This window comes from Mauremys mutica, chromosome 13 (assembly GCF_020497125.1).
Source record: "Mauremys mutica isolate MM-2020 ecotype Southern chromosome 13, ASM2049712v1, whole genome shotgun sequence".
NCBI classification, from domain to species: domain Eukaryota; kingdom Metazoa; phylum Chordata; order Testudines; family Geoemydidae; genus Mauremys; species Mauremys mutica.
Genome location: NC_059084.1, coordinates 27,961,209 through 27,987,372, shown reverse-complemented (window position 1 = coordinate 27,987,372; position 26,164 = coordinate 27,961,209). Strand labels below are relative to the sequence as shown.

General features: G+C 50.1%; 1 protein-coding gene across 4 annotated transcripts in view; it reads right to left on the bottom strand.

Moving 5' to 3' along the window:
* The window catches only part of NECAB3 (N-terminal EF-hand calcium binding protein 3), a 131,844-nt gene that overhangs the window by 47,664 nt on the left and 58,016 nt on the right, over positions 1-26,164 (bottom strand). For all 4 annotated transcript variants that reach the window (XM_044986670.1, XM_044986672.1, XM_044986669.1 and 1 more), the window contains exons 4-5: positions 3,753-3,778; positions 3,108-3,205 (exon numbers count right to left, since the gene is read on the bottom strand). In XM_044986670.1, coding sequence (XP_044842605.1) covers positions 3,108-3,205; positions 3,753-3,778 — 124 coding nt within the window. The remainder of the gene's footprint in view (positions 1-3,107; positions 3,206-3,752; positions 3,779-26,164) is intronic.

The following is a 26,164-nucleotide window of genomic DNA, read 5'->3' as shown; positions in this document are numbered from 1 at the left end:
TTTAAAGTTAACCATTTGCCTAATGGGAGGGAGTGTTGTCTGGTGGTTAGAGCACACGACTGGGAGCCTGGGTTCCATTCCTGGCTTTGTCATGGTGTGATAGTGGGCAAGTCACTTAGGGCCTGATTTTCCAAAATGTACCCTAAATCTGGATGACTCAGTTTTGGGCATTAAACTCAATATCCCTGGAGCCTGATTTTCGAGGGGGACGAACATCCATGACTAGGGTGACCAGATGTCCCGATTTTATAGGGACAGTCCCAATTTTTGGGTCTTTTTCTTATATAGGCTCCTATTACCCCCCACCCCCTGTCCCGATTTTTCATACTTGCTGTCTGGTCACCCTATCCATGACGCCAACCCTCCTTGGCTGGCAGAGCTGGGCAGTGGCCCTGCTCCCCTAGCTCCTATACTTTTGAAGCATAACGACTTGGAAACACACATGTACGCCTTCTCCATCTCTCACTCACTCACACGCTTCTCCCTTCTGCCTCTTTCTCTCTCTCACACACACACACAATCTGCTGCACACCAAGTCTGAACTGCTTCATGTGAAATGGAAAGAAAGATCTCTGGGAATTCCATCCCACCCTGCAGCTGTGAATGAAATAAGCCCTTGAGTACAGACTCAAGCCAATTTACACACTTAAGATACAAAAAGGGGCCGCTGATTCCCAGGGAGCGTTCCCATCCATTATTCACAGAGGCGTTCTCCCAGCTGTATTTAGCATGGAACGCTCTCTGCTGCAGACTCTCTGCCATACAACGCACAAGCAGGCAGGGCCTGGCCTGCCTGGCCTAGTTACGAGTCACAGATTTGCCTTCCAACCATGCAAAGGGAGCTTATAAAATAGAGCAAGAGGGAAAGCACATGCAACTGGACTAAGCAAGTGACTCCTAGCCAGGAATTCATCCAGTGAATTTAGCCTCTTCTTCTGTTTGTGGATTGTCCTGAGCCCTTCGTTATTTTCTCAAACCGAGTCATTATCTCTGGATACTTTCTGGGAATCAGGGTTGGATCTGCCCCTCATCCCATTCGACATTCAATACTCAAGCTGCGTTGGTTAGTTTTGAATGGACTCAGACCTCAGGTGACCTGGTGTTGTCCCTACCCTGAGTGGACAAGGTAACTCTCAGAGTCAGATTTCAAGTGTGGAGTTCTACATTTTTTCCTACTATTCACTCAAAATTCCCTGCTTCTCTAAACATTCCTGCCAGCAAACTGGCTTCTTAGGGCAGCCTGTTAAAGATATTTAGGTGCCTAAAGATGCAGATAGGCACCCACTGGGATTCTCCAAAGCAAGGCATCTGTAGGCACCTAAATACCTTTAGCAATCAGCCCCTGGTCTCTCTGTAGAAAGCAAACATATAAGGATCATGCACTTGGACGAAGCGTATTAACTTTAAAACTGGAACAAATACCTGTGACTATTCCTGGGCAGTATTCCTCCAGCTCTACCTATGATAACACCTTGACTAGACGTGTCTGTTCCACAAGCAGTGAGACAGCCACAGGCATGCGCATGGTGCGATTCCCTCTCTGTCAAGCCAGCCTTGTTCCTACTGGGGTGACAGCAGAGCAGCAGCACCATGAGGTTATTACTCACATTGGTTGAATATGGGGGTTTTATTTTGGCTGCAACTCTTAGGGAATCTACAGGATTCCATCATTCCACCGTGATAACCCACCAGCCGGAGAGCCAGCTGTGTGTGGATATATCCCACACAGCCGTCTAGTTAGCTAGCGAGAGCAACTCAGGCCACTGCAAGCTACAGACATGGAGACTGTTCTACCTCCTAATGACTAGCACAGGAGCTGCTTTGCCAGAGGAACTCAAACAAAGAGCACATGTGATGGTAACTGTCCTGAAAGAGCCAGGAAATGCAGGGGGGCTTGGCAGGCTATTGGCACCGAGAATGGAGGGAAAACCTTAACAGGGAAAGCATGTGAACATATAACGGGATCAAAGAAAGGCAGTGGAGGGATGATTCATTGTCATGTACTGAGGGGCAGAGCTGGGCTAGAGGGAAAGGTGGGAGTCCCATCAAGGCTCAGTACAAGACCAGCTTGTCAAATGTCTCTTGCAGGTAATGTTGGACAATGAGCTTCTGTCCTTCCCTCATAGATACCTGCAGGAAGGGTACAAACCTAGCTCGAGAATTACTGGCCATTGTCCCGGGCCACCCCAAGGCTAGTTAGTGGGAAGGCAGAGATTCTCTTAGGAGCTGCAGTTAGCTGGAAATGCTTAGTGTCTAGTGTGTGCTCACTAGCAGGTGCACACATGCCCTGGTTTCATAAAAAAGCACACTTACCAGCACAAAAGATACATGAGTGTGTACACACACACACACACAACTGAGGCCACGTTACCACCTGTCCCTGCTGCAGGAACACTCAAGAATAAAAATCCAAACAAGTCTCCTCAGCACCCACAAGCCAGAGACTCCATTAGCTAAATGCATGCAAGGGCCTGGCCTGCCTACTCCCCAGTCCCACGATGCCTCTGTGCTTTCCAAACCCAGGCAGGTACCAGGGCATGTTGCTGTGACTTTTAAAAGCCACTCTTTTTTCTTACCAGGATACCATGCTGCCTGCCTGCATATTGAGACAGAGAACATGTTTTGCTGCATCCAGCCCATGCGCTACAGTCAGTTCAGCACTACAATAGCCTGTTTTTCACATTGTGACAAGGCTGCAGCCTCCCCGGACACCCTGCTTGTTCCTGTGCTGTACACACCCCACCATCGCTCAGAATTTCATGGGGATAGCAAAGATAGAACTCAGAACTCTCTGCTCCAAACACACAACTCCTACCACTCAGGCTCAGTTAGAATCTGCATAGGTTGCTAGCAGTATAGGGCCCATGACAAACAGCTGAAGAGTTTCAGTTCCATATACTAGCGGGCGGTGGTACACATACACACTAGCTGGTTAATAACATTATCATTTACACACTCATGCAAGGACTGACATTCCCCTCAAGGGGTATTAAGCAAGAATCTGAGGGCATGGAAGCACTCATTACGAAGACCCAGGTTTCACTGCGCCAATGTGTTCTCTCCTCCCCACAGTGTGGGTCCTGGATTTTGTAGGGCCCCATCCTTACCAGTTTGGTTTTGTCCATGGCAGCCAGGACAGCAGTGTTCAGTGCTTCCAGAGCAGAAAGCACATGTCTGTATTCTCCCAGGTGTTCTGAGAAATAATCTGGAGTGGGACAGAAGATCAAGGTTAGATTTCAAAGCAATTCCGTCAAGGTCTGTCTCCATTCTGCTATTTCCTAGGAAACCTGCTGCTGGGATATTATTGTGTTCTGTGCCCTCACCTGGAATGGCAGCTGAGGCTCATTTTCTACACAGCAGGCATTACAGTGCCAGACATAATGAAATGAGGTCAAATTCTGCTCTCTGCTAACTCATGTTAAGTGCATTGAAATCAGTGCAATGACTCCAGATTGACACCCATGGAATAGAGCAAAATGCCCTTTCCTTCCCAGGGATCAAAATGTCCCACCCAGGGGAAAACCCCATGCTTTTCAACTTGCAGAGTTCCTGCAATATCATCCTGTCACAACTGGATGAGATGCACAAATAGGAACGGCCAGACTGGCTCAGACCCGAGGTCCATCTAGCCCAGTGTCCTGTCTCTGCCAGTGACTACTGCCAGATGCTTTAAAGTAAGAAACCTGGGCAATTCTGAAACAATCTCCTGGGACTAATTCATTTAGAGGTACCAAGCTGGTGGCCCTACTTACCACACAACTTCTCCGTCTCTAAGTTGCTGCAAGAAACAGAAAAACAAACTCTCATTAGAGGATGGGCCATGTCTCAAGAGAAACCGCTGCTGCAAATGGCCAACTGAGAGCTGCTGACACAAAGCCCTCTCCAGTTCACATACTGCTCATCAGCAAGTTTTTTAAAGTTCTATTTAAAAAATAGATGAGTTATGCAAGTGTTCAGCAGGGACCTGATTCTGAGCGAGGTTTGGCACCTGCTGCTCCCAGCTACATCCCAGGCAGCAGCAGGGGCTCAGTAGCCATGGATCAGGCAGTGTGTTCACTTTGTCCTGGTTTTCTGTGCAAGCCAATCATTCTGGTTCTCAGGGTGAAATTTGGAATGATAACCAGGAGGGTGGCAGGTTCAAAGGGCCAGGTTCTAACCTCTCCCACAGCACTGGGGAGTCGCAGGCTTTGTTTCAAGAGGGCAGGGGCTTGCCAATAAAAGCATAGCACTGCTTAGAATTTATTTTTAAAGCAAGATCATGCAGGGGCCATGTCACGTTCAAAAGTGCCCTCCCAGAACCATCAGCAAATGAACTCAGGCCCCTTCCTGTGTTGGAGGCAACATTCATCTTGACTCTGGTTGGCAGCCAGAATCAAACCTGGGACCTCTGGAGCTTAACAAATGAGCTTCTACTGTATAAGCTGAAAGACACATCTCACCGAGCCAAAGTTGTAGCTTGCTCATCACTCGCTGGTCGCTAGAGGGGGACAGCACACCACACCAAGCAGGCAGGGGTTACAGGGCTGAGCTGTGCTGAGCACAAACCCGCCTGAATCACACCCCTGCTTGTAGTGTAGACATAGCCTGTCAGAGACTCACCTCCAGCTGCCCTGCTGGCCCCTCCCCGCCCCTTCCTGCCGAGGACAGCATCTCTTGGGTTTTAATAGCCTCTTTGACCCTGTGTTCCGCCTGCAGGGGCGGCTCCAGGCACCAGCAAGCCAAGCGCATGCCTGGGGCGGCAAGCCACGGGGGGCGCTCTGCCGGTCGCCACGAGGGCAATAGGCAGGTTGCCTTTTGCGGCTTGCCTGCGGAGGGTCCGCTGGTCCCGCGGCTTTGAAAGACCTCCCGCAGGTGTGCCGCCGAATCCGCAGGACGGGGGACCTCCCGCAGGCAAGCCACCGAAGGCAGCCTGCCTGCCGTGCTTGGGGCAGCAAAATACCTAGAGCCGCCCCTGTCCGCCTGGGAGGAATACACTTCGCTAGCCTAGCTGGAGCCATGCAGGGGGTATTCCCAAATTAACAGCTTCCCCACTGTTTTCCCAAGGGCCCTTGGCATGCATCTTCTCTTTGTCATTCCCTGCTGGTTTCCCCCTTACCACCCCTTTGATTTCACCCTGTGTGGCAGGCAGGGGTGGCTCTAGGAATTGCGCTGCCTCAAGCAGGGCAGCACGCCGCGGGGGGCGCTCTGGCGGTCGCTGGTCTCGCGGCTCCGGTGGACCTCCTGCAGACGTGCCTGCGGAGGGTCCGCTGGCCCCGCGGCTCCGGTGGACCTCCCGCAGGTGCTCCACCGGAGCCGCGGGACCAGCGGACCCTCCGCAGGCACACCTGCTGGAGGTCCACCGGAGCCGCCTGCCACCCTTCTGCGGCACGCCGCCCCAAGTGCGCGCTTGGCGCGCTGGGGTCTGGAGCCGGCCCTGGTGGCAGGCAGAGTGATATCGTGCAGTGCACGAAGGTACACACAGCGTTTATAATAAAATCTTACTGTAGTCTGCTAGTTAACTCTTTGCCCATGGGGAGACAGGAGCTCATGGCCAGCCTGGGTCCCCCGATTCTGGTCCCTTCATCTCCCGAGCAGATATTGCCTCCTCCCCTCTGTCCTTCACAGAGGATCTATGCTGGCTGGGCACTAGCAGGGAAGCACTGAGAGCAGAGGGGTGACAGTCAATCCACTACCTGCCCTCAGTGCCAGTGATACAGGGAGGAGTCACTGCAGAGGAAAATCCTGCTCGGTCCTGCATGCATGAAAGAGTCAGTTAGTTGAAGCTGGAATAGGGGACTGTTGCAGGGAATCCAAGGCAACCCCTGGTATTTTCTTATTTTCAGGATTGGAAATAAATAAAACTAGGGCAAGAGCTTCTGTCCCCAGCCAGGCATTGTCCAGACCCCAGTGGGGGAGGGAGGGCAGACCCCACAGTTTGAGAGACAGCTGTAAAGAGGATCTAGAACCTGTGGGAAAGGTTCAAAAGTGATATTGTGCACCCGTGTTTGCACATGCGCGTGTGTCTGTGTCTGAGTCGCAGGGAAAGAAAGGCACCTCCTTTCTCTGCTGTCCATAAATGAGTGTCGTCTTTGTCTTATTTTCAATCTAGAGCAAATTTATGCTAAGAGGCCTCTCCAGACCAAACCAAAGGAAGTGGAAAGCTGAGTGAAATGCTCCATAAAAAAAATTAGATTAGTGGAAATAATGAGACAAACACAGACTGGTTGGTTACATTTTCTGAGAATTAATTTCATGTCCGAATTCCTCTGCTGATTGCTGACTTAAGTGGTTTGTTTAAAGAGACAGACAGTCAGGCGGTAACATTGCCATCAGATTGCTTTTAGGAGCCACCGTTGAGAGGCTAAACAAATAGAACAATAACCCTTTACTTTCTCCATCTCATGGTGTAGGACATTTTCCAAAAGATCCAAAAGTACTTTGCAGACTATTATACACAGGGTTGGTAGCACCACTTATTATTAAGATTGCCCAACACTACCCATTATAAAACCCTGTTTTCAGCTGCATATAACTTTGCCAAATTTTAACCATTTGGGCTGAACTATGTTGGGAAATTTCAGCTAAAATGATTCTGCCGTTTCTGAGAACAAGGCTAGGGAAAAATGCAGCTATGCTGGGGGTTGGGCAAAGCCTTGTTGAAGTTAGTGGATGTAACGGCCGCCATTCATTACGGGCAAATATAAAAAGCAATTGAGCTCCTTCCTGGAATAAATAAATAAAATCTCTTTCCAAAACACAGGCCTTATGCAAGGCTGGAGTAGGAGCCAAATCTTGCAATCTGAGGAGGTTTTCCCAGGGGTCTGAATGCAAATGTATAGAAACACTACAGAAAGATACAGAGAAGGCAGAAGAAAGATGTGGACAATCAAAGACAGACTTGTAGCATGACCCTGAGGAAAAGCTAAGAGAGAAATCTTTTGGGCAGAGTGCTGGTAGAAGAGAGGCTTGGAACTGTGAGCAAAGAAACTATTTCCTGCTGTTTGATTCCCATTGTGTTCAGGGAAATAGGACGTTATGTACATTCTTTGTAAATAAACACAATTGCATCAAAGAAACACTTGACTCCATCAATTTCTCCTCTGAATGGAAACAACCTGCAAGATCCTGAATTTTGGTTAACAACTCCAGTCAAAAGGGTAACAATATATTGTTTTGCACAAGTTAAAAAGTTCTGGTGACATTTTCTTTGAGGAGCTCTAATGCCCCCATGCTTTGGAGCAGGACTTGAAATTTGACAGGGGTACGGCCTGTGTATGAAAAATGTTTCCTTTGTTATCCCTGTCCGTAAAAAATCCTAAATATGACCAATGTATATGGCTTTAAAAAACTGCAGTTCACATATGCCTAGAGATTTCATTGCTTTTAGCAGCTAAATCCCCATATTGGGCAGGCTGAATAGGACTTTCCCTGCAATGCCAGTTCTAGGCTGCTGTGGGCCATTCTGGGTCCAGGCCCAAGCTCCTACACTCAGAGCAGGAAGCCTGTCTCTCCTGTGCCCTCAATGAGACACACACTGAGGCCCAGGCTCTATAGGGGAGGAAGCCACCTGATTTAAATGCAGAGGGAACAAATGCTGGATTTGTGGGGGGAGGGAGCATACTGTGACATGGAGCCAGTGGAGGGGTGGAAACTGCTAGTGAAGATTGACAGCGGAGAGGAAAATTGAGATTAGGAGTTGAGAGAGACAGGAACTGCCTGGGCAGGGAGACTGGGAGTGGGAGCTGGGGAATGAAACGTCGGGGACCGGAAGCCAGTAGGTAGGGGGAGACTGAGAACCAGTGAGAAACTAGGGGTTGAATGGGACTGGCTAGGCAAGAACAATGGGATTGAGAATTTGTAGGGTGCGGGGAAGGAGATAAGGGAGTATGGGAGAAAGATCTGATGAGGAGCTGGGGTGTGGGTTGAGACCTGGAACAGGCTGGGCAAGGATACCACAGCAAGAAGCCAGATAGTGGGGATGGATCCTGAGGTTGGATAAGGAGTCTGGGAGGCAGATTAGGGCTGGGAGCCACTGGGTATGGGGGACATGAATGTTGGGGTGGGAGGATGGATCCTGGGATATGGGAGAGAGACAGATCAGATGAGGATCCAGGACAGGGGGAACTGGGACTCACTGGGCAAGGAGGTTAAGGATAAGGAGCTGGCGGTTCGGTGAGAGGAACTGGGAATGACTGGGCAAGGAGACTGGGAGTGGGATGAGAAGACTGAGGTTGAGGTTGGGACTAGGTGAGGAGAATGGGAGTGAGACAGAGAGCCAGGGGCAGGGAAGAGACAGGACTGGGACAGGCTGGAGGGGACAGGGCAGATGGGGTCACGCATGGTGGGAATGGGCAGAAGAGACTGTGCGCACTACACAGGGGCGGCTCCAGGCCCCAGCACGCCAAGCGCGTGCTTGGGGCGGCAAGCCGCAGGGGGCGCTTTGCCGGCGCCGCGAGGGTGGCAAGCAGGCTGCCCTCGGCGGCGTGACTGCGGACAGTCCACTGGTCCTGCGGCTTCGGCGGACCTCCCACAGGCGTGCCTGCGGAGGGTCCGCTGGTCTTGCGGGACCAGTAGACCGTCCGCAGGCACGCCTGCGGGAGGCAGCCTGCCTGCCATGCTTGGGGCGGCAAAACTCCTAGAGCCGCCCCTGGCACTACAGCACACTTCCCTCCAGAGCCTGGAATAGAACACATGATTCCCAAGTTTCACCATTCCTTGGCTGTCCATTAATATCTGTGAAACCCACTGGCAAAGTGTGTCTCACTTGCCTCCAGCACTGGCCTGCACACAGGATGACAACCTACTTCTGCTATCAGTTACTCCATTAGCTCAACGGGCAGGTTGGTGTGTTGGTCAGAAGGTTCCAACCCGGCTAATGACCCACTTGGGTTTCAATGTAATACTATATGAGGGAATTTCTGGGCTTTTGGGGACTTCGCTTTTTTAAAAACTTAGGAAATTACACCCAAAACACTATGTTAAAAGAACATTGTCAAGGTTGCAAAGCCAAGCACTCAAAAGGTAGGAAATGCCAGAATTAAGGTGTCCTTTGCAACATTAATTGAGCTACATTGTGCACAGGGGCGGCTCTAGGTTTTTGGCCGCCCCAAGCAGTCATGCCCGGGAGGCGCCCCCGAGCCGCGGGAGCAGCGGACCTCCCGCGGGCATGACTGCAGAGGGTCCACTGGTCGCGCGGCTCGGCTGGACCTCCCGCAGCTGCGGGCGGTTCGCAGGTCCGGTGGCTCCGGTTGAGCTGCCGCAGTCATGCCTGCGGGAGGTCCAGCCGAGCCGCGGGACCAGCGAACCGTCCGCAGTCATGCCTGCGGGAGGTCCACTGGAGCCGCCGGCCGAGCGTGCCCTCCGCAGTCATGCCTGCGGCAGGTCCGCTGCTCCCGGGGCTCCGGTGGACCTCCCGCAGGCATGACTGCGGCAGGTCCGCCGGCCCAGCCTGCCGCCCCCCCGGGAAAGGGCCGCCCCAGGCAGGTGCTTGCCCCGCTGGGCTCTGGAGCCGGCCCTGATTGTGCACATGCACTATGGTACAGTCTTTAATCACATGATCACATAATATTTTTTTCACTGGACCCCTGCCTCAGTCAGTGAATCAGGGCTGTGTAGTGAAGAAGACTGTTGTCTGTAAGATCCCTGTCTCATTTGTTACAGAAGTTAGAAGATCTAACTGCATGAGGCAGGGGATGACAGGAAGAGAAAGGAAGGTCGAAAGGAGATGAATGCTACCCAGGGGAGGCTCTAGCTTTTTTGCCACCCCAAGCACGGCAGGCAGGCTGCCTTCAGCAGTTTGCCTGCGGGAGGTCTGCCGGTCCCGCGGCTTCGGCGTACCCACCGCCGAATTACTGCCGAATCCGCGGAGCCAGCAGACCTCCTGCAGGCGCGCCGCCGAAGGCTGCCTAACTGCCGTCCTTGCAGGGACCGTCAGGGCGCCCCCCACAGCTTGCTGCCCCAGGCACGCGCTTGGTGTGCTGGTGCCTGGAGCTGCCACTGATGCTACCCTAGAGAACTAGATTCTATTCCTGCCTCTGCTACAGAGTTCCTGTGTGATGCTATTCAGACCACTTAAACCCAAGTTTTCACAAGCAGTCACTAACTGTGTTTCCCTCATTTTCTGGGTGCTGAACTTGAGTCCCTGGGGTCTGATTGGCAGAAGTCCTGAGCACTTACAGCTGCAGCTGATGACAATGGGAGTTGTGCTTTGAATGGATAACATGTTCTATAATGCTAAGGACTCTGAAAAATCAGATACTACCTGTATCAGATCAGGCACCCAACATTAGTGAACACTTTCAACCTTCATCTCTGTGCCTCAAATCCCCACCTGTAAAATGGGGATACCATCCCCTCACCTCACAGGGGTGGTGTGAAAATCAATGTATTCGTGTTTGTGAAGCACTCCGATACTGTCGTGATGAGCACCGCAGAAATGCCCGTGAGGAAATTCATATTTCTGTCTTCAGAGCAAGGTTTGCACGGTATGCAGTAAATAAGGGCCGAGGCCAGACACTGAACAATGAAAAAACAAAATATTGAATAGCTGCTTCTTCAGTGAACGCTGCCCGTTCTGTGCACTGAATGATGCAGAGGACCTGTGGGAAAATAGCATGTGGCCATGTAATTAAAGACTGTATTATAATACATAGACACAGGGGGCCAAGCTAAGGTTGCATAGGCAGCCTGAATGCTGATATTCCCTAAGTTTTGAGTGCTTGTCTTTGCAACCTTAGTAATGCTCTTTAAACATAACATTTTTGCATTTATCTCTATATCTATGATTGTGATCTGATCTGTGAGTCTGTCTTTGAATAATTTCACCCATCATTAAAATACAACCACTTCAAGGGGGAAAAGTTAGAATAGTGAATGGCACCACCATGCAATAGGCGTATGCAGTGTGCAAGGGCATACTGTCAGGACCAGGATGCGGGCGGTCTGACCTAGTGGTCAGAACAGGGATGGTCTTGTCTAGGGGTCAGAGTCAGAGTCCAAGCCAGGAGTCAGAGTCACAGTCAGGAACCAAGCTGGGGGTCAGAGCTAGAATCAGGGACCAGGGATCAAGAAAAAGTCAGGTTCAGTGCACCATCCAAGCTGAGAGACTTCCTGACTGCTAAGACAACTTCCTATGCCTCCTTCTGGCTTAAATAGTATAGTTGGGGCAATCAATGGGGCCAATCATTGTCCCCCATCAAGATCCTTGTGAGTGGTGGTTCTGGGCAGGTATTGATCATCATAGCAGATATGTCTAAATGTTTTGCCTCTGTTTTTATGGCAGGATCTGGTGCCACTTTGAGTTGGTGTATCCTGGCCTGTGGGGAGCTTGCTTCTGATGATGAGCTTGTCAAGCCTGGGGGTTGTTTGAAGGCCAGAAGAGGGGGTTCAGGAAAGATTTCTTTCAAGATGTGGTCCCCATCGAGTATGAGTTGTAATTGTTTAGTGATACTCCATATGGGTTTCAGAGTGGGGTGGTAGATTACAAGTAGGGTTATGCCATCAGAGAGGTTTTTTTTCCATATTGAAGCAGGTTCTCTCAGGGTATTTGGGTGGCCCATTCCATGATGAGATCTACTTTTCTGGTGGAATGTCCTTGTTTGGTGAAAGCAGTTTTAAGTGTATTAAGGTATATATCCCGGACTTTCTCCTCAGAGCATATTCTGTGGTATCTGAGTGTCTGGCTGTAGATAACAGATTTCTTGGTGTGTTTGGGGTAGTAACTGGATCTGTGAAAGTTAGTGTATTGATCTTGGGTTTAGTGTTGTCTGTAGGGTTCCACTGTCAAAGCTCGTGGTGGTGTCCAGGAAGTTGATGCTGGTGTGGGAGAGTTCTAGCAAGAATCTGATGGAGTGATGGGTGGTGGCTGAAGCTGTGGTGGAAATCCATTAGGGAGTTTAGGTATATCATTGGTGTTGTGGTGCATTTTTCCAGAAATTCTTCCTCAAAGTGGCCCATGAACACGTTGGCTTATTGGGGAGCCATCCTAGAACCCATGGCTGTTCCCAAGGTCAAACTAACCTGTGTGCTCCAGTAGCACAACTGGTTAGTACACAGTACTTATAAAGCAGTATGGTGAGGTTGTGAGTTCAAATCTCACCTAGAGCACTAGCCTTTCTCTTGCCTAGGGAGGTTGTGGAAGCTCCTTCACTGAAGGTTCTCAAAAGGAGGCTGGATAGTTTAGACACAACAAATCCTCCATCTTGTCAGGATGGTAGATTAGATGATCCTTGTGGTCCCTTCTCACCTTATCCTTCTATAAAATAGTTATGGGTGAGGATGAAATGGGCAAGTTCAGTGATGCGTTTGGGATGAATGTCTGAGTATTGTCCATTGTCTTATAGATATTTGAGGCAGGCAGAGATGCCATCATTGGGATCGATGGTGGTGTATAGGGAGGTGACATCCATGGTGGCAAGAATGGTGTTCTGAGGCAGGTTGTTAACATTGCAGAGTTTCTGGAGGAAGTCGGTTGTGTCCTGGAGGAAGCTGCCTCTTTGTGTGGTGAGTGGCTTGAGGGTGGTTTCTATGAGTCCCAATATTCCACCAGTAAGAGTGCAAGGGCCAGATATGATGAGTCTGTCTGGGTTCCCTTGTCTGTGCATCTGGGAAGCATGTAGCAGGTTCATGGGGGAGGAGGTTGTGGAGTTTCTCTTGGAGTTGTCTGGGGAAGGATTTGATGAGATGAGATTCCTGGGTGGATTATGGTGTTGGGTCTTCTTTGAGTTTTTTATATTAGGCAGTGCCAGACAGTTGTTGGTTGGCCCCATTAATGTAATCATCCTGGCTGAGGTCTGTGATGTCCCCCACCTCTCTTTCTGTGGTTTGATCACTGTCTGGTGGCTGGATTTCAGAGGCTGTATGGCTGTCCTCTCAATGGCAGGGAGATTGTGGTGGATGTGATGCTTGTTAAGGATTTCACACTCTTTTTTTTTTCTGAATCAATCAATGTAATGATGAAGCGTGTGGTTTTGTCTGCTGTGGAGTGTCCAGCCAAATGATTTTTTTATGACTATTGGTGGGGATTTGGTAGCTGTGGATGGTGGTGTCATTGCTGTGACAGAATTCTTTGGGGCAGAGTCAGCAAACAAATTCTTCTAGTCCCCCTCATATTAGCATTGTATCAGGACTTGTGGTGGGTCAGAAGTTCAGTCCCTTGGAGAGTACAGATAATTCAGCTCTGGTTAGGGGTAGTTTTGATTAATTGATGATGTTGGGGTGTCATGTAGTGTCTCAGACCCAAAGAGCTCTGTGTAAGCTCAAAATCTTACCTCCTTCACCATCAGGAGTTGGCCAAATAAAAGATATTACCTCATCCAGCTTGACTCTCTAATATCCTGGGACCAACACAGCTGCAACCACACTGCAAACAAAACTGAGACCTTTCCAAATTTCTTGTGAAAAATCAGGGAGCGCCAATAGCCCAGTGGCCAGGGCACTCACCTGGCATGTGCAATACCAAGATTGAAGTCCCCACTTTGCCTGATTTGCAGCAGAGATCTGAGCCTCAGTCCCCACATCCCAGGTGAGTGCCCTGATCACCAGCACTGCTGCTGGAGCTGTTCCACTTGGGATAAACAATTAAATGTTCAGTAGGCAAGAGACAGACTCCACAGCCCAGGGGTTAGAACTCATACCTAGGTGTGGGCAAGCATGGGTCAAGTCACTGCTCCAGAGCAGGGATATGATCCTAAGTCTACCACAACCCAATGGAGTGCACCAGCCACTTGGCTACTGTGGGGCATGGCTCCCCCTCTCTCGTCCCCCTGCCTGTCAGAGCTGGTGAATCAGTATTGTCCTACACACAATGGTCCATGGTAGAGTTCCCCACCAGGCCTACTAGGGATCCTTACACTCTCTGGGTGAAATTCACCTCTCCTTGCAAATAGACCTTTGTGCAGGGAGCTAAGTGGGGGTTGGGGTGTCTGAATTCACAACTCCCCCAGACTCAGGCCCAGCCCTCTCATGCCCTGGGGAAAGAGTTCCAAGCAGAAGCACAGATCCAATGGCCCCTTGCTTGGCTTGCCCCCAGGGCTCTCTCCAAACCAGCCTGTTCAGAGCCATGGTGTGGTGAACAGTAGCTGCCCCTTCCCAGACAGCCTATTTGCCAGAAGCCACCCTGAGATGGGTCATGACAAAAAATAAAGGCAAATCATAGAAATGTAGGACTGGAACGGACCTTGATAGCCATCTAGCTCAGTCCCCTGTACTCAGGCAGGACTAAGTATTATCTAGACCATCCCTGACAAATGTTTGTCTAAATTGTTCTTAAAAACATCCAATACCAGAAATTCCACAACCTCCCTAGGATATTTGTTCCAGTACTTAATTACCCTGACCGTTAGGAAGTGTTTCCTACTGTCTAACCTAAATCTTCTTTGCTGCAATTTGAGCCCATTATTTCTTGTCTTGTCCTCAGTGGATAAGGAGAAAAATGTATCACCCTTCTCTTTATGACAATCTTTTACGTACTTGAAGATTGTTATCATGTCCCTCCTCAGACGTCTCTTCTCTTGCCTAAACAACCCCAATTTTTTCACTTTTTCCTCAGAAATTTAATAATTTTTGTTGCTCTCCTCTGGACTTTCTCGAGTTTGTCCACAACCTTCCCGAGGTGTGGTGCCCAGAATTGGATGCTGTACTCCAGTTGCGGCCTTATCAGTGCTGAGTAAAGTGAAAGAATTACTTCTCGTATCCTGCTTATAACACGCCAGCTAATACATCCCAGAATGATGTTCGGGTTTTTTTTTGCAAAGGTATTACATTGTTGATTCATATTTACCTTGTGATCCACTATAACCCCTAGATCACTTTCCGCAGTACTCCTTCCTAGGCAGTCAGTTCCCATTTTGTGTTTGTGCCATTGATTATTACTTCCCAAATCAAATCATAGAATCATAGAATCATAGAATTCAAGATCAGAAGGGACCATTATGATCATCTAGTCTGACCTCCTGCAAGATGCAGGCCACATAAGCCGATCCACCCACTCCTGAAATAATTCTCTCCCTTGACTCTGCTGTTGAATGCTCCAAATCATGATTTAAAGACTTCTAGTACCAGATAATCCACCAGCAAGCGACCCCTGCCCCATGCTTCGGAGGAAGGCGAAAAACCTCCAGGGCCACTTCCAATCTACCCTGGAGGAAAATTCCTTCCCGACCCCAAATATGGCGATCAGCTGAACCCCGAGCATGCGGGCAAGACTCTCCAGCCAGACCCTCTGGTAAAAGGCTAACAATATCCTATCATTGACCCTTTGTACTAATTACCATTGTGGCATGTTATTGACCTATTGACTAAACCCGTTATACCATCCCCTCCATAAACTTATCTAGCTTAATCTTAAAGTCATGGAAGTCCTTCGCCCCCACTGTTTCCCTCGGTAGGCTGTTCCAGAATTGCACTCCTCTGATGGTTAGAAACCTTCGTCTAATTTCAAGCCTAAATTTCCTGACTGACAATTTATATCCGTTTGTCCTCGTGTCCACATTAGCACTGAGCTGAAATAATTCCTCTCCTTCCCTGGTATTTATCCCTCTGATATAATTAAAGAGTGCAATCATATCTCCTCTTATCCTTCTTTTGGTTAAGGAAAACAAACCGAGCTCCTCGAGTCTCCTTTCATACGACAGACTTTCCATTCCCCGGATCATTCTAGTGGCCCTTCTTTGTACCTGTTCCAGTTTGAATTCATCCTTCTTAAACATGGGAGACCAAAACTGCACACAATACTCCAGATGAGGTCTCACCAACGCCTTATATAACGGGACTAGCACCTCCTTATCTCTACTAGAAATACCTCGCCTAATGCATCCCAAGACCGCATTAGCCTTTTTAGCGGCCACATCACATTGCCTACTCATAGTCATCCTACGATCAACCAGGACTCCTAGGTCCTTCTCCTCCTCCGTTACTTCCAACTGGTGCGTCCCCAGCTTATAACTAAAATTCTTGTTAGTCATCCCTAAATGCATAACCTTACACTTTTCACTATTGTATTTCATCCTGTTACTAATACTCCAGTTTACAAGGTCATCCAAATCTCTCTGGAGGATATCCCGATCCTTTTCCGAATTGGCAATACCTCCCAACTTTGTGTCATCCGCAAACTTTATCAGCCCACTCCCATAGGCGGCGAGTTCTATGGGCCCGTGGAGCCCAGGCCCCACCAATAATCCCGAGGGTGGGCCCAGCTCCACCAATGTTTGGGCCCCAGGCCCTGTGCTCCGGGGGTCCCCGCGCCAGCAATGTGGGCGCTCTTACCTCAGTGGCAGCTCTCCCCAGCCCCGGAGAGGCTCCGGGGCTGACTTGGCTCACAGCCCATTGGCCGGGAACCCCAGCCAATGGGAGCTGCCGGGGGCGGTGCCAGAGCTGCCTGGCCGCGCCTCCACAGCAGGGAGGGGGAGGGAGCCACAGGCAGCGGCTCTCAGCGCTGGGCAGAGTGAGCAGCAGGGTCTGTCACTGTCAGACAGACACAGCCGGTGAGCTCTGGGGGCAGCCAGACACACACACACAGCTTGGCGGGGGGCTGTGGGACAGACACACACACGGACACAGCCAGGGGGTTGTGGGACAGACAGACACAGCCAGGGATGATGGAGACAGACACACACAAGGACACAGCTGGGGGGTTTTTGCTGTCCCCCTTCCCAGCCCTGGGCTCCCCCCGTACCCTCCTGCTGCCCCAGTCCTGGGCTCTCCCCCCACCCACACACACCCCCTGTCACCCCAGCGCTGGGCTTCCCCCTTTCCTCCCCACCAGTGCCCTCCCTCCACCCTGCTGCTGCCCTAGCCCTGGGCTCCCCACACCAGTGCCCCCCCACACACCTCCTTCCACCCCAGCCCTGGGTCACTGGTAACTCGCTCCCAGGGTGGGTCGTTCAGCCGGAATTTTGGATGTGCACAGAACACAGACAGGATTGGTTCCCATATGCTTACAGAGCTGCAGTAAAGTGGAACAATTTTCAGCTTGTGTGATTGGAGGATATCTGGATGCATATTATAAGACTGTCCTCCATAAATGAGGAAAAGTTGAGGAGCCTTTATTATTCTTTTGTTCCACTCTTTCTTTCTATGGGGAATTTGCCAATGCAATCTCACTGTCTTCCTTTCAAACAAACAAAAAGGCAATGGCTGTTGAAAATAGCAATTCCAGTCCTAATAAGCATTTCTTGCTCAATTTTATCCTACTTTTTCTACAGCAAGTTACAGTGGATCAGTATATTTGATTTGGGAGAAATGAAGTAAAAGCTGCCCAAACGGAGCTTGAGCACTCCTGAATTTTGAGGTGTTAAAATCTGGAAGGCAGGTGCTGGGGGTGGAAGAGGGCTGTGGGCTCCATGGGGGAGCATAGCAGCAACTGTCTGGAGCTGCACGGAGCCAGACACGCTGGTCTGAATGGCACAGTAAGCGGGTTGGGGGTTGGAGAAGGGGTAGGCAGTTCCGGGGGGCAGTCAAGGGACAAGGAGCAGGGGGGGTTGGATGGGGCAGAGGTTCAGAGGAGCAGTCAGGGGACAGGCAGCAATTGGATAGGCATGGGAGTCCAGGGGGCTTATCAGGGGACAGGTAGGGGGTGGGGTCCTGGGGGGAAGTTGGGTGGGGTCTCAGGAGGGGGCAGTTGGGGACAAGGGGAAGGGAGGCTTAGATAGGGGCTGGGGTTCCAAGGGGCAGTTGTCTCGGGAGGGGGTAATCGGGGGACAAGGACCAGTGGTGCTTAGATAGGGGGTGGGGGTCCTGAGGGGCAATTGGGGCAGGGGTCTGGGGAGGGGGCAATCAGCGGCCAGGGGCTGGGATTCAAGGGGCTCTGGGCTGCTGGCAGCCGCGGGGAGCCCTGAGCCCTTTAAATCCCAGCCGCCGCCGCAAAGCCTGCGGGCAGCGCAGAGCCCTCTGACTCCCGGCCGCGGCTGGGATTTAAAGGACTCAGGGCTCCCTGCGGCTGCCAGCAGCCCAGAGCCCTTTGAATCCCAGCCCCTGGCCGCTGATTGCCCCCTCCCCAGACCCCTGCCCCAATTGCCCCTCAGGACCCCCACCCCCTATCTAAGCACCACTGGTCCTTGTCCCCCGATTACCCCCTCCCGAGACCCCTGCCCCTAACTGCCCCTTGGAACCCCAGCCCCTATCTAAGCCTCCCTTCTCCTTGTCCCCAACAGCCCCCTCCTGAGACTCCACCCAACTTCCCCCCAGGACCCCACCCCCTACCTGTCCCCTGATAAACCTCCTGGACTCCCATGCCTATCCAATTGCTGCCTGTCCCCTGACTGCCCCTCCGAACCTCTGCCCCATCCAACCCCCCCTGCTCCTTGTCCCTTGACTGCCCCCCGGAATCCCCTACCCCTTCTCCAACCCCCAAACTGCTTACTGTGCCACTCAGACCAGCGTGTCTGGCTCCATGCAGCTCCAGACAGTTGCTGCCATGCTCCCCCATGGAGCCCACAGCCCTCTCCCACCCCCAGCACCTGCCTTCCAGATTTTAACACCTCAAAATTCAAGCTCCGTTTGGGCAGCTTTTACTTCATTTCTCCCAAATCAGTTTCCCCTGCAAGGTGCCAACTGAAGGTGTTATAAAACAGAGAGATCGGGTGGCCTCCTAATGCCTGGAAAAGAGACAAAGGCCAGAGGAGGGAGTGTCAGTGCCTGTGCGGACTTCTGGGAAGTGCATGGTGTGGAAGGGGATGCTGTGATGCTTTGGAACAACTCCATACAAAGCCAGTCAGGACTCTGGGGGAGCCTCCTCTCTCGGAGCATACTGTCTCCAGGGCAAGAAGCTTACACCTTCCTGGGTCTGACCTCAGAGCATTCAGCTTGCCCTTCCACATCATGCACTTTCCACAGCGAGTCTGCCCAGGCGGGTCCTGGGGCAACCAGAGGTCCCTACACCCCAACTCCGCAGTCAGATGTGATTCTCAGCCAGACAGTAAAACAGAAGGTTTGCAGGTAAATATGCCCAATGGTCTGGGATGAGATCTGAGTTACTACAGAGAATTCTTTCTTGGGTGCTGGCTGGTGAGTCTTGCCCACATGCTCAGGGTTTAACTGATCACCATATTTGGGGTCGGGAAGGAATTTTCTTCCAGGGCAGATTGGCAGAGGTCCTGGAGGTTTGTTGCCTTCCTCTGCAGCGTGGGGCACTGGTCACTTGCTGGAGGATTCTCTGCACCTTGAGGTCTTTAAACCACGATTTGAGGACTTCAATAACTAAGACATAGGTTAGAGGTTTGTTACAGGAGTGGGTGGGTGAGATTCTGTGGGCTGTATTGTGCAGGAGATCAGACTAGATGATCATAATGGTCCCTTCTGACCTTAAAGTCTATGAGTCTATGAGATGACGGGAACACAGTTTAAACAGAGCTTGTTGGTACAGAAAACAGAACCCCTCTGTCAGGTCTATCTTAGGGGGTTGGGAGCCCAGAACCAAGTTCTGGGTCTCTCCCCATTTCCCCAGCCAGCTCCAAACTGACACTCCCTCCTCTGGCCTCCGTGTCTCTTCCGGACAAGGAGGCCACCTGATCTCTTTGTCCCCAACACCTTCAGTTGGCATCTTGCAGGGGAAACTGAGGCACCCACACAGTATTCAGAGAAAATATTAACATTCCCACTTCATCACAACAAGTGCAACAAAATATAATACTGTATATTGAAGTAGGCAAGTGCTGCTTCTGACTTTCCACTTTTAATTGACCCTTGTAATCTTGTGGCACTGACGCGTTATAGCTTCATTTTATATCGGCTTACAGGGCGGGAGCGGGGGGGGCACCACCATTTTGGGCCCCACCAAAAATTATACAAACCTGCCGCCTATGCCCACTCCTACTTTTGGTTCCGAGGTCAGCGATAAATAGATTGAATAAAATCAGACCCAAAACCGAACCTTGAGGAACTCCACTGGTAACCCCCCTCCAACCCGACAGATCACCCTTCAATACGACCCTCTGCAGTCTCCCCTTTAACCAGCTCCTTATCCACCTCTGGATTTTCATTTCGATCCCCATCTTTTCCAATTTAACCAGTAATTCCTCATGCGGTACCGTATCAAACGCCTTACTGAAATCAAGATATATTAGATCCACCGCATTTCCCTTGTCTAAAAAATCTGTTACTTTCTCAAAGAAGGAGATCAGGTTGGTTTGGCACGATCTACCTTTCGTAAAACCATGCTGTAATTTGTCCCAGTTGCCATCGGCCTCAAGGTCCGTAACCACTCTCTCCTTTAAAATTTTTTCCATGACTTTGCATACTACAGATGTTAAACTAACAGGCCTGTAGTTACCTGGGTCACTTTTTTTCCCCTTCTTGAATATAGGAACTATATTAGCTAATCTCCAGTCAAACGGTACAACCCCCGAGTTTAGAGATTTATTAAAAATCATCGCTAACGGGCTTGCAATTTCACTCGCCAATTCCCTTAATATTCTAGGATGAAGATTATCCGGGCCCCCCGATTTACTTCCGTTAAGCTGTTCAAGTTTGGCTTCCACCTCAGATACCGTAATGGCTTCCACCTCAGATACCTCAAATCCCAGTCAAGGATTCACCACATTGAATGGTTTTAGTCATGCAACCTCTACTACAAAGAAAAGGTCACTGCCATCTAATACTGTTTAGTGATGCCCATGAAACGAGCTGGTGGCCTCAGTCCAGTATCTAGTGGACAGGAGTTCCCATCACAAAAAGCCACTGTCACCACCATAGGTCCTGGAACTAGGGCTGTTGTGGGGTGCTACCAAACCCTCTGACTTGAAGTAGTTTCCATCATACATGGGGTTTACAGTTGTGTTCAATGGCTCTCAGCACCCACACGACAAAAATTGCTCCAATGCCACTGGTCACCACTGATATTTATTAGCCTCCCTTTTTGGCTTCTCAGCAGAGGCCCAGGATTATTAATAATGCTGTCACCTTCCAAATACTTAACAAACATTAATTAATAATTGAAACACCGAATAATTTAACACTGAGCCAAACCCAAAGAAGAGTCATGCAGCTAAATCACAGCTCAGCACTTTTGAGAATTTCAAAATGGGAAGCGTATTTCCATTCCAGTGTGCTCCTTCTATCTGGCATTCCTGGATTTCCATGCCTGTCCCTCTTTCCCTTAGGGACCACAAGCCAAAGTTCCTTGTGCACGTACCTGCCTCATCAATGTTGCCACTTCTGCCATGTAAATAGGCCTAGTAAATCTGTACTCTCTGGCTCGGGAGCAGCGCCATTCCAATATAATCACAAAAGCCGGGTTCCAGGTAGGGTTAGAATGGCAGGGTTATAGATTGTATGGAATGAATTAAAAACATCTCAGCAACCGGGGTGGATTTTATTGTGACAAGTTCCTGCGAAGAGATGCCTGGGGGAGGGGGATTTGATAATAATCTTCAAATATGTAAAAAGTTGTTAGAAAGGGGATGATGATCAATTGTTCTTCATGTACACACAAGGTAGGATAAGAAGCAACGTTGAAGGGGAGCTAAGCTCTGGAATAGGTTACCAAGGGAGGCTGTGGAATCCCCGTCATTGGAGGGTTTTGAGAGCAGGTTGGACAAACACCTGTGAGCGGGATGTTCTAGATTTACTTGGTCCCACCTCAGCATGAGGGGCTGGACTAGATGACCTCCTGGGGTCCCTTCCAGCCATACATTACTATGATTTTATATGGTACTTTGAAAATACTTCTGCAGCACAAATCAGAAGGCAATAATTTAAAGGCATCATATGTCCAATGTTGGAGCTATCAAAAGGGTGCTGCAATCACAGCCTTCTTTGCCTACAGCATGTGTCCTGACCACAGAACCCAGTCCATATTCATTGCTCTTCCAGATGACCACCTGGGATAATGACAACCTAGACGGTGGGCTTTGGGATTCTCCTCTTTCACTCCAATCCCCTTGCCTGACTCAGAAAGCAGATCCATGCCCCACATCTAGGGGCCTTACCCACAGCTCTTTAGCAAGTGTCTCCACACTTCTACAGGGCTGTACTTGGACTATTCATGCATAACTAATTAACCCTAATTAGCCTAGAACTGTCATTATTTCACCATTGGGATTTTGTCAGAAAACACCTGGAAATTATCCAGAGCGAGAAAATGTCAATCAGATATAGCAAAGCGAAGTTTTTCATAATTGCATCCCACTTTAAAATTGGAGACCTTTGCCTGAGATTACCCATAATCTCTTATGAGAAATCTTCTAGGATTTCATTGCTTTCCAGAGGTGTGGGTGCAGGAGAGAGAGAAAAAATGTCTTATTGTCTCTCTCTGTATAACCAGGAATTCAAGCTGATTTCCAACCTCATTTCTCCAAAAGGTGTAAGAGCCAGGTTTCCTCCAGAAGTCCCAGTCTCTCCTCCCTAATCTGACCTCAATATTTCCTGTCTCACAAGATGAAAAAGAAACTGCTGCTTGGCAGTTTACATTAGACCCATAATCTCGTTCAAAACACACTGAGGCTTTGGAGAAATCTCCGGAGCATTAACAGCAGGCATGGGAAAACCTCCAAGGATCCAGAAGCTCAGTTCCACAGGTGGAAAAGCCCTGCTAGAGCAACCAGCACCCCGCAAGGGCCCATGCAGGACGGTGCCCCACTTCATGCTTAGTAATGTTTTATCAAGTCTGGTTTGAAATGTCACTGCAGAGCGGACTCCTGCTGCCATCTCCCTTTACCTACCCCCCCTCCCCTGACATGCATGCCGCTTAATGCGAGATGCAGAGTCCTGTGCCCCTAGGTTACTGATGGGTGACTGATGGGTTTCCATCTGATCGCTGTTCTAGGATACATGAGTGGTGGGGTCCTCAGCCCTCTTCCTAGTGAACTCATCCCAAACCCACATTCACAGCTGATCCCCACTGCCTCCCTCCATGGCAGCCTCAGCAGAGAAGCCCAGGCGTGAATGGGCCAGAGAGGCTGAGCTCCCGTCCCACTTCATGGCTCCTGCCCAGCGGAGCTGAGGCACGTCGGCAGGGCTGCACGGGAAACTTGCCTTGCTGCTGTCCAGGCCATGCCTGTTCTGGCATAGTCCCCACCAGCATGGATCTGCTCTCCTACCCCTTCTCCCTGCAGCGTTATCACTCAGCTACATCCCCAGCCTAAGCTCCCCAGTGATCTCCCAGCCCCCAATCCCGCAGTGGGCAGAGTGTCTGAATGTCCCATTGAACTGAATTTACCCTCCAGCTGCTTCCCCAGGCCATGCTCACGCTCACCCAGTGTGAGGGAGCTCAGGCCTTGAACGTGGCCCATGGATTCCCAGGCAGTGCGCAGACTCTGGCCACCACCCAGCAGCTCACCAGAACGGTGGAGCGGGGGCCAACAAAGCCCTAGTTCACAAAGGACCCCATCCACGAAGCTCCTGATTGGGGGCGATGTCCAGCCCTACTGGGAAACTCTTCTTAAACCAGAAAGAGGCACAGGAAGTTGTCTCAGCATCCTTGGCTGGCTGCTACTATGAACCTTGCCTACTTGCCTGACTCTTGAGCCCTGCCTCTCGCCTGTTCCTGGTTCCTGTCCTCCTCATCCCAGACTCCTGTCTGTTCCCAGTTCCTTCTTTCCTGCCTCGTTCCTGGTCCCTGCTCCTACGCCCTACCCCCGACACTGGCTCTGACCTTTGGCTTGGTACCTGACTCTGACCCTGGCTCTGGTTCCAGGCTTCTGACTCTGACCACTGGGCCTGACCACCTGTGCCCTGGTCCCTACACCCACCAGCACCACTATGCCACACTCATGCCTATCCAACAACAACCTGTGCCATGCTCCCAGCCACCCAACTTCAATGCCATGTCACCCACCCAGTACCAACTCCACGCCACATCCCCACCACTTAGCAGCAACCCCAACGCCATGCTCACATCCATTCAGCAGCATCTCTAAACCAGGTTTCTCCCCAGCCTCAGTGCAACTTGAATGAGCGCCAGCACAGCTCGTCCCTTTTCCATTCTGTACTCTATCCAAGGCACCACACTCTCGGAGAAGAAGAGCGCCCGGGGATGGCAGGCTAGAATGGTTCTCAATATCAGTAGTGACAACCATTTCCAAGATGTTTGGAGTCCTGCTCACCTCAGCAGAAGACCCTGTGCACAGTGCCGCTCTCTCCTGGCGCTCCATCTACTCTAGCACTGAGTGCATTCGCAGCCAGTTGGCTTACGGACAGGCTGGGCGTTAGGGAGAGAGCCACCCTCTCTGACTGTGCGAGCATCGGTCGCATTTGCTGGGATGAAATAGGCGGAGATGGGGGTTTCCATGCTGAGAGGAGAAATGAAGGTGAACTGGAGCAAAGTTTGCAACACAAAGACGCTGCAACATGCCCTTTCCCAGGGCTCAAGCGCACTCAGTGCCCTGGCTGCCCAGCTGCGTTTACAGGTGGCACTGTTGGTTTGGAAAGCCCTCCTTGAGCCTCATACCAATGGCTATCTGCACTCAGACACTGCGCATCCCCATTATGCCTGTGATCAGCAGGTGAAGGGGCCTGTGCTGAACAATTCTTTGCCTGCCATGGGAGGGGCCATGGCCCTCGTGCCCCATGAAATCCATGTCAGACCTCGCAGATTTTTCTAATCAGGTGGATTCCTCCTTTAGTACCTTCCTCCTTATTCACAGGACCCTGCCCCTTTTAATTAGCTGATCGAAAGGAGCTTGGTGGCTACTGAGCATTGGCTGAATTTCACCGAGGAGCCAGCGGGGAAGGTGGGCTCGGGAGCCAATACCTTTTGTGGAACAAACAATATGGAAAGTTCTGGTCTCCAGCCCACATGGAGCCCTGCTGTCTGCTGAGAATGCAGCCACAGCTGTTTTCATCCCCTATCCCACCTGCATCTTCAAAGCATGAGGTCACACTGCTGCCTGCTGACCTGAAATTGTGCATGGACAGAATCAAATAAATGTCAGGCTGGAAGGGCCCTTGAGGGGTCTTGTAATCCAGCCCCCTGCGCTAACGCAGGATAAAGTCTACCTGGCCCATCCCTGACAGGTGTTTAATGCAGTGTGACCACATGGTGGAGACGAGGGTACGTCTGCATGACCGCAGCTGGCCCAGGGTGTCTGACTCGGACTCATGGGGCTTGGGCTGGGAGGCTAAAAACTGCAGCGTAGGTATCTGAGCTCAAACCCAGGCTCTGAAACCCCATGAGAGGGGAGCCAGTCAGAGCCTGGGCTCCAGCCTGAGCCCAAACGTCTACACTGCAATTTTTAGCCCCACGAGCCCGAGTCAGTTGACCCGGCTCTGCAACTTAGTGCTGCGTTTTTTTATTGCAGGGTAGCCCAACCCACAGTGCCATCCCTCCACAGCACCATGTTCTGAGCTTGTGCTGCCCTGAATGAATTCTGGAGACTTGCATTGTTCTGCAAGCAGCTGTGGGTGAACCCAGCGAAAATCAGGACTACTTCATCCTTTTGAGGCTGGGCATGTCAGCTTAACTGAGAAACTTTTTCAATAGAGCTAGTCAGAACTTTCCCATGGAAAGTTTTCCCACCAAAACACGGACTTTTGCTGAAACTGAATCTCTTTTTTTGGTGAGAAAATGTACATTCTGACAAAAAAAATGATTTTCCTGCAGGAAATTTCCAAATACACATTTTTGTTTGGAATCAACATTTTGAAATGAAACATTTTTTTCCCATTTTGTTTCCATTTAAAATGTCATTTTGAGTTTTTGGTTTAAACAAACCTAAACAAAATGAAATTTTAAGTAAACGTTGATTTGAAACAACTTTTCATTCAGTTTCAGCTTAAAATGAGATTTTGCTTTGTTCTATTAAAACATTTTATGTAAAAATTAAATATTTTCATTTTGAATTCATTTGAAAGGTCTCATGGGAAAACAAATTTTCCAACCAAAAAATTTGAAAGATTTTTCATTTGAAATTTCCCACAGGAAATATTTTGATTTTCCAACTCGCTCTCTGTTTATCAGAGCCAGAGTGAAGTCTCCAGAAAAAGACAAGTTGGAACATGCTATGAGTTTTATTCCTTTAGATCTAATCTTTCTACTCTAGCTAGCTAAATGATTATGTTGCTCTCATCACCAGGAGCACCAGATACAAAGGAGGGAGAAAGAGCAACAAAGGGGACAGAGAGCGCAAATGAGAGAGGGGACAATGGTGGCTGCACAGAAGAAGAGCAAAATAAAGCATGAGGGATCTAAAATATTCATCTTCCCAGATGTCAGTCTTGTTACCTAAGGGAGTAGAAGAGATCTGGCAGTGAG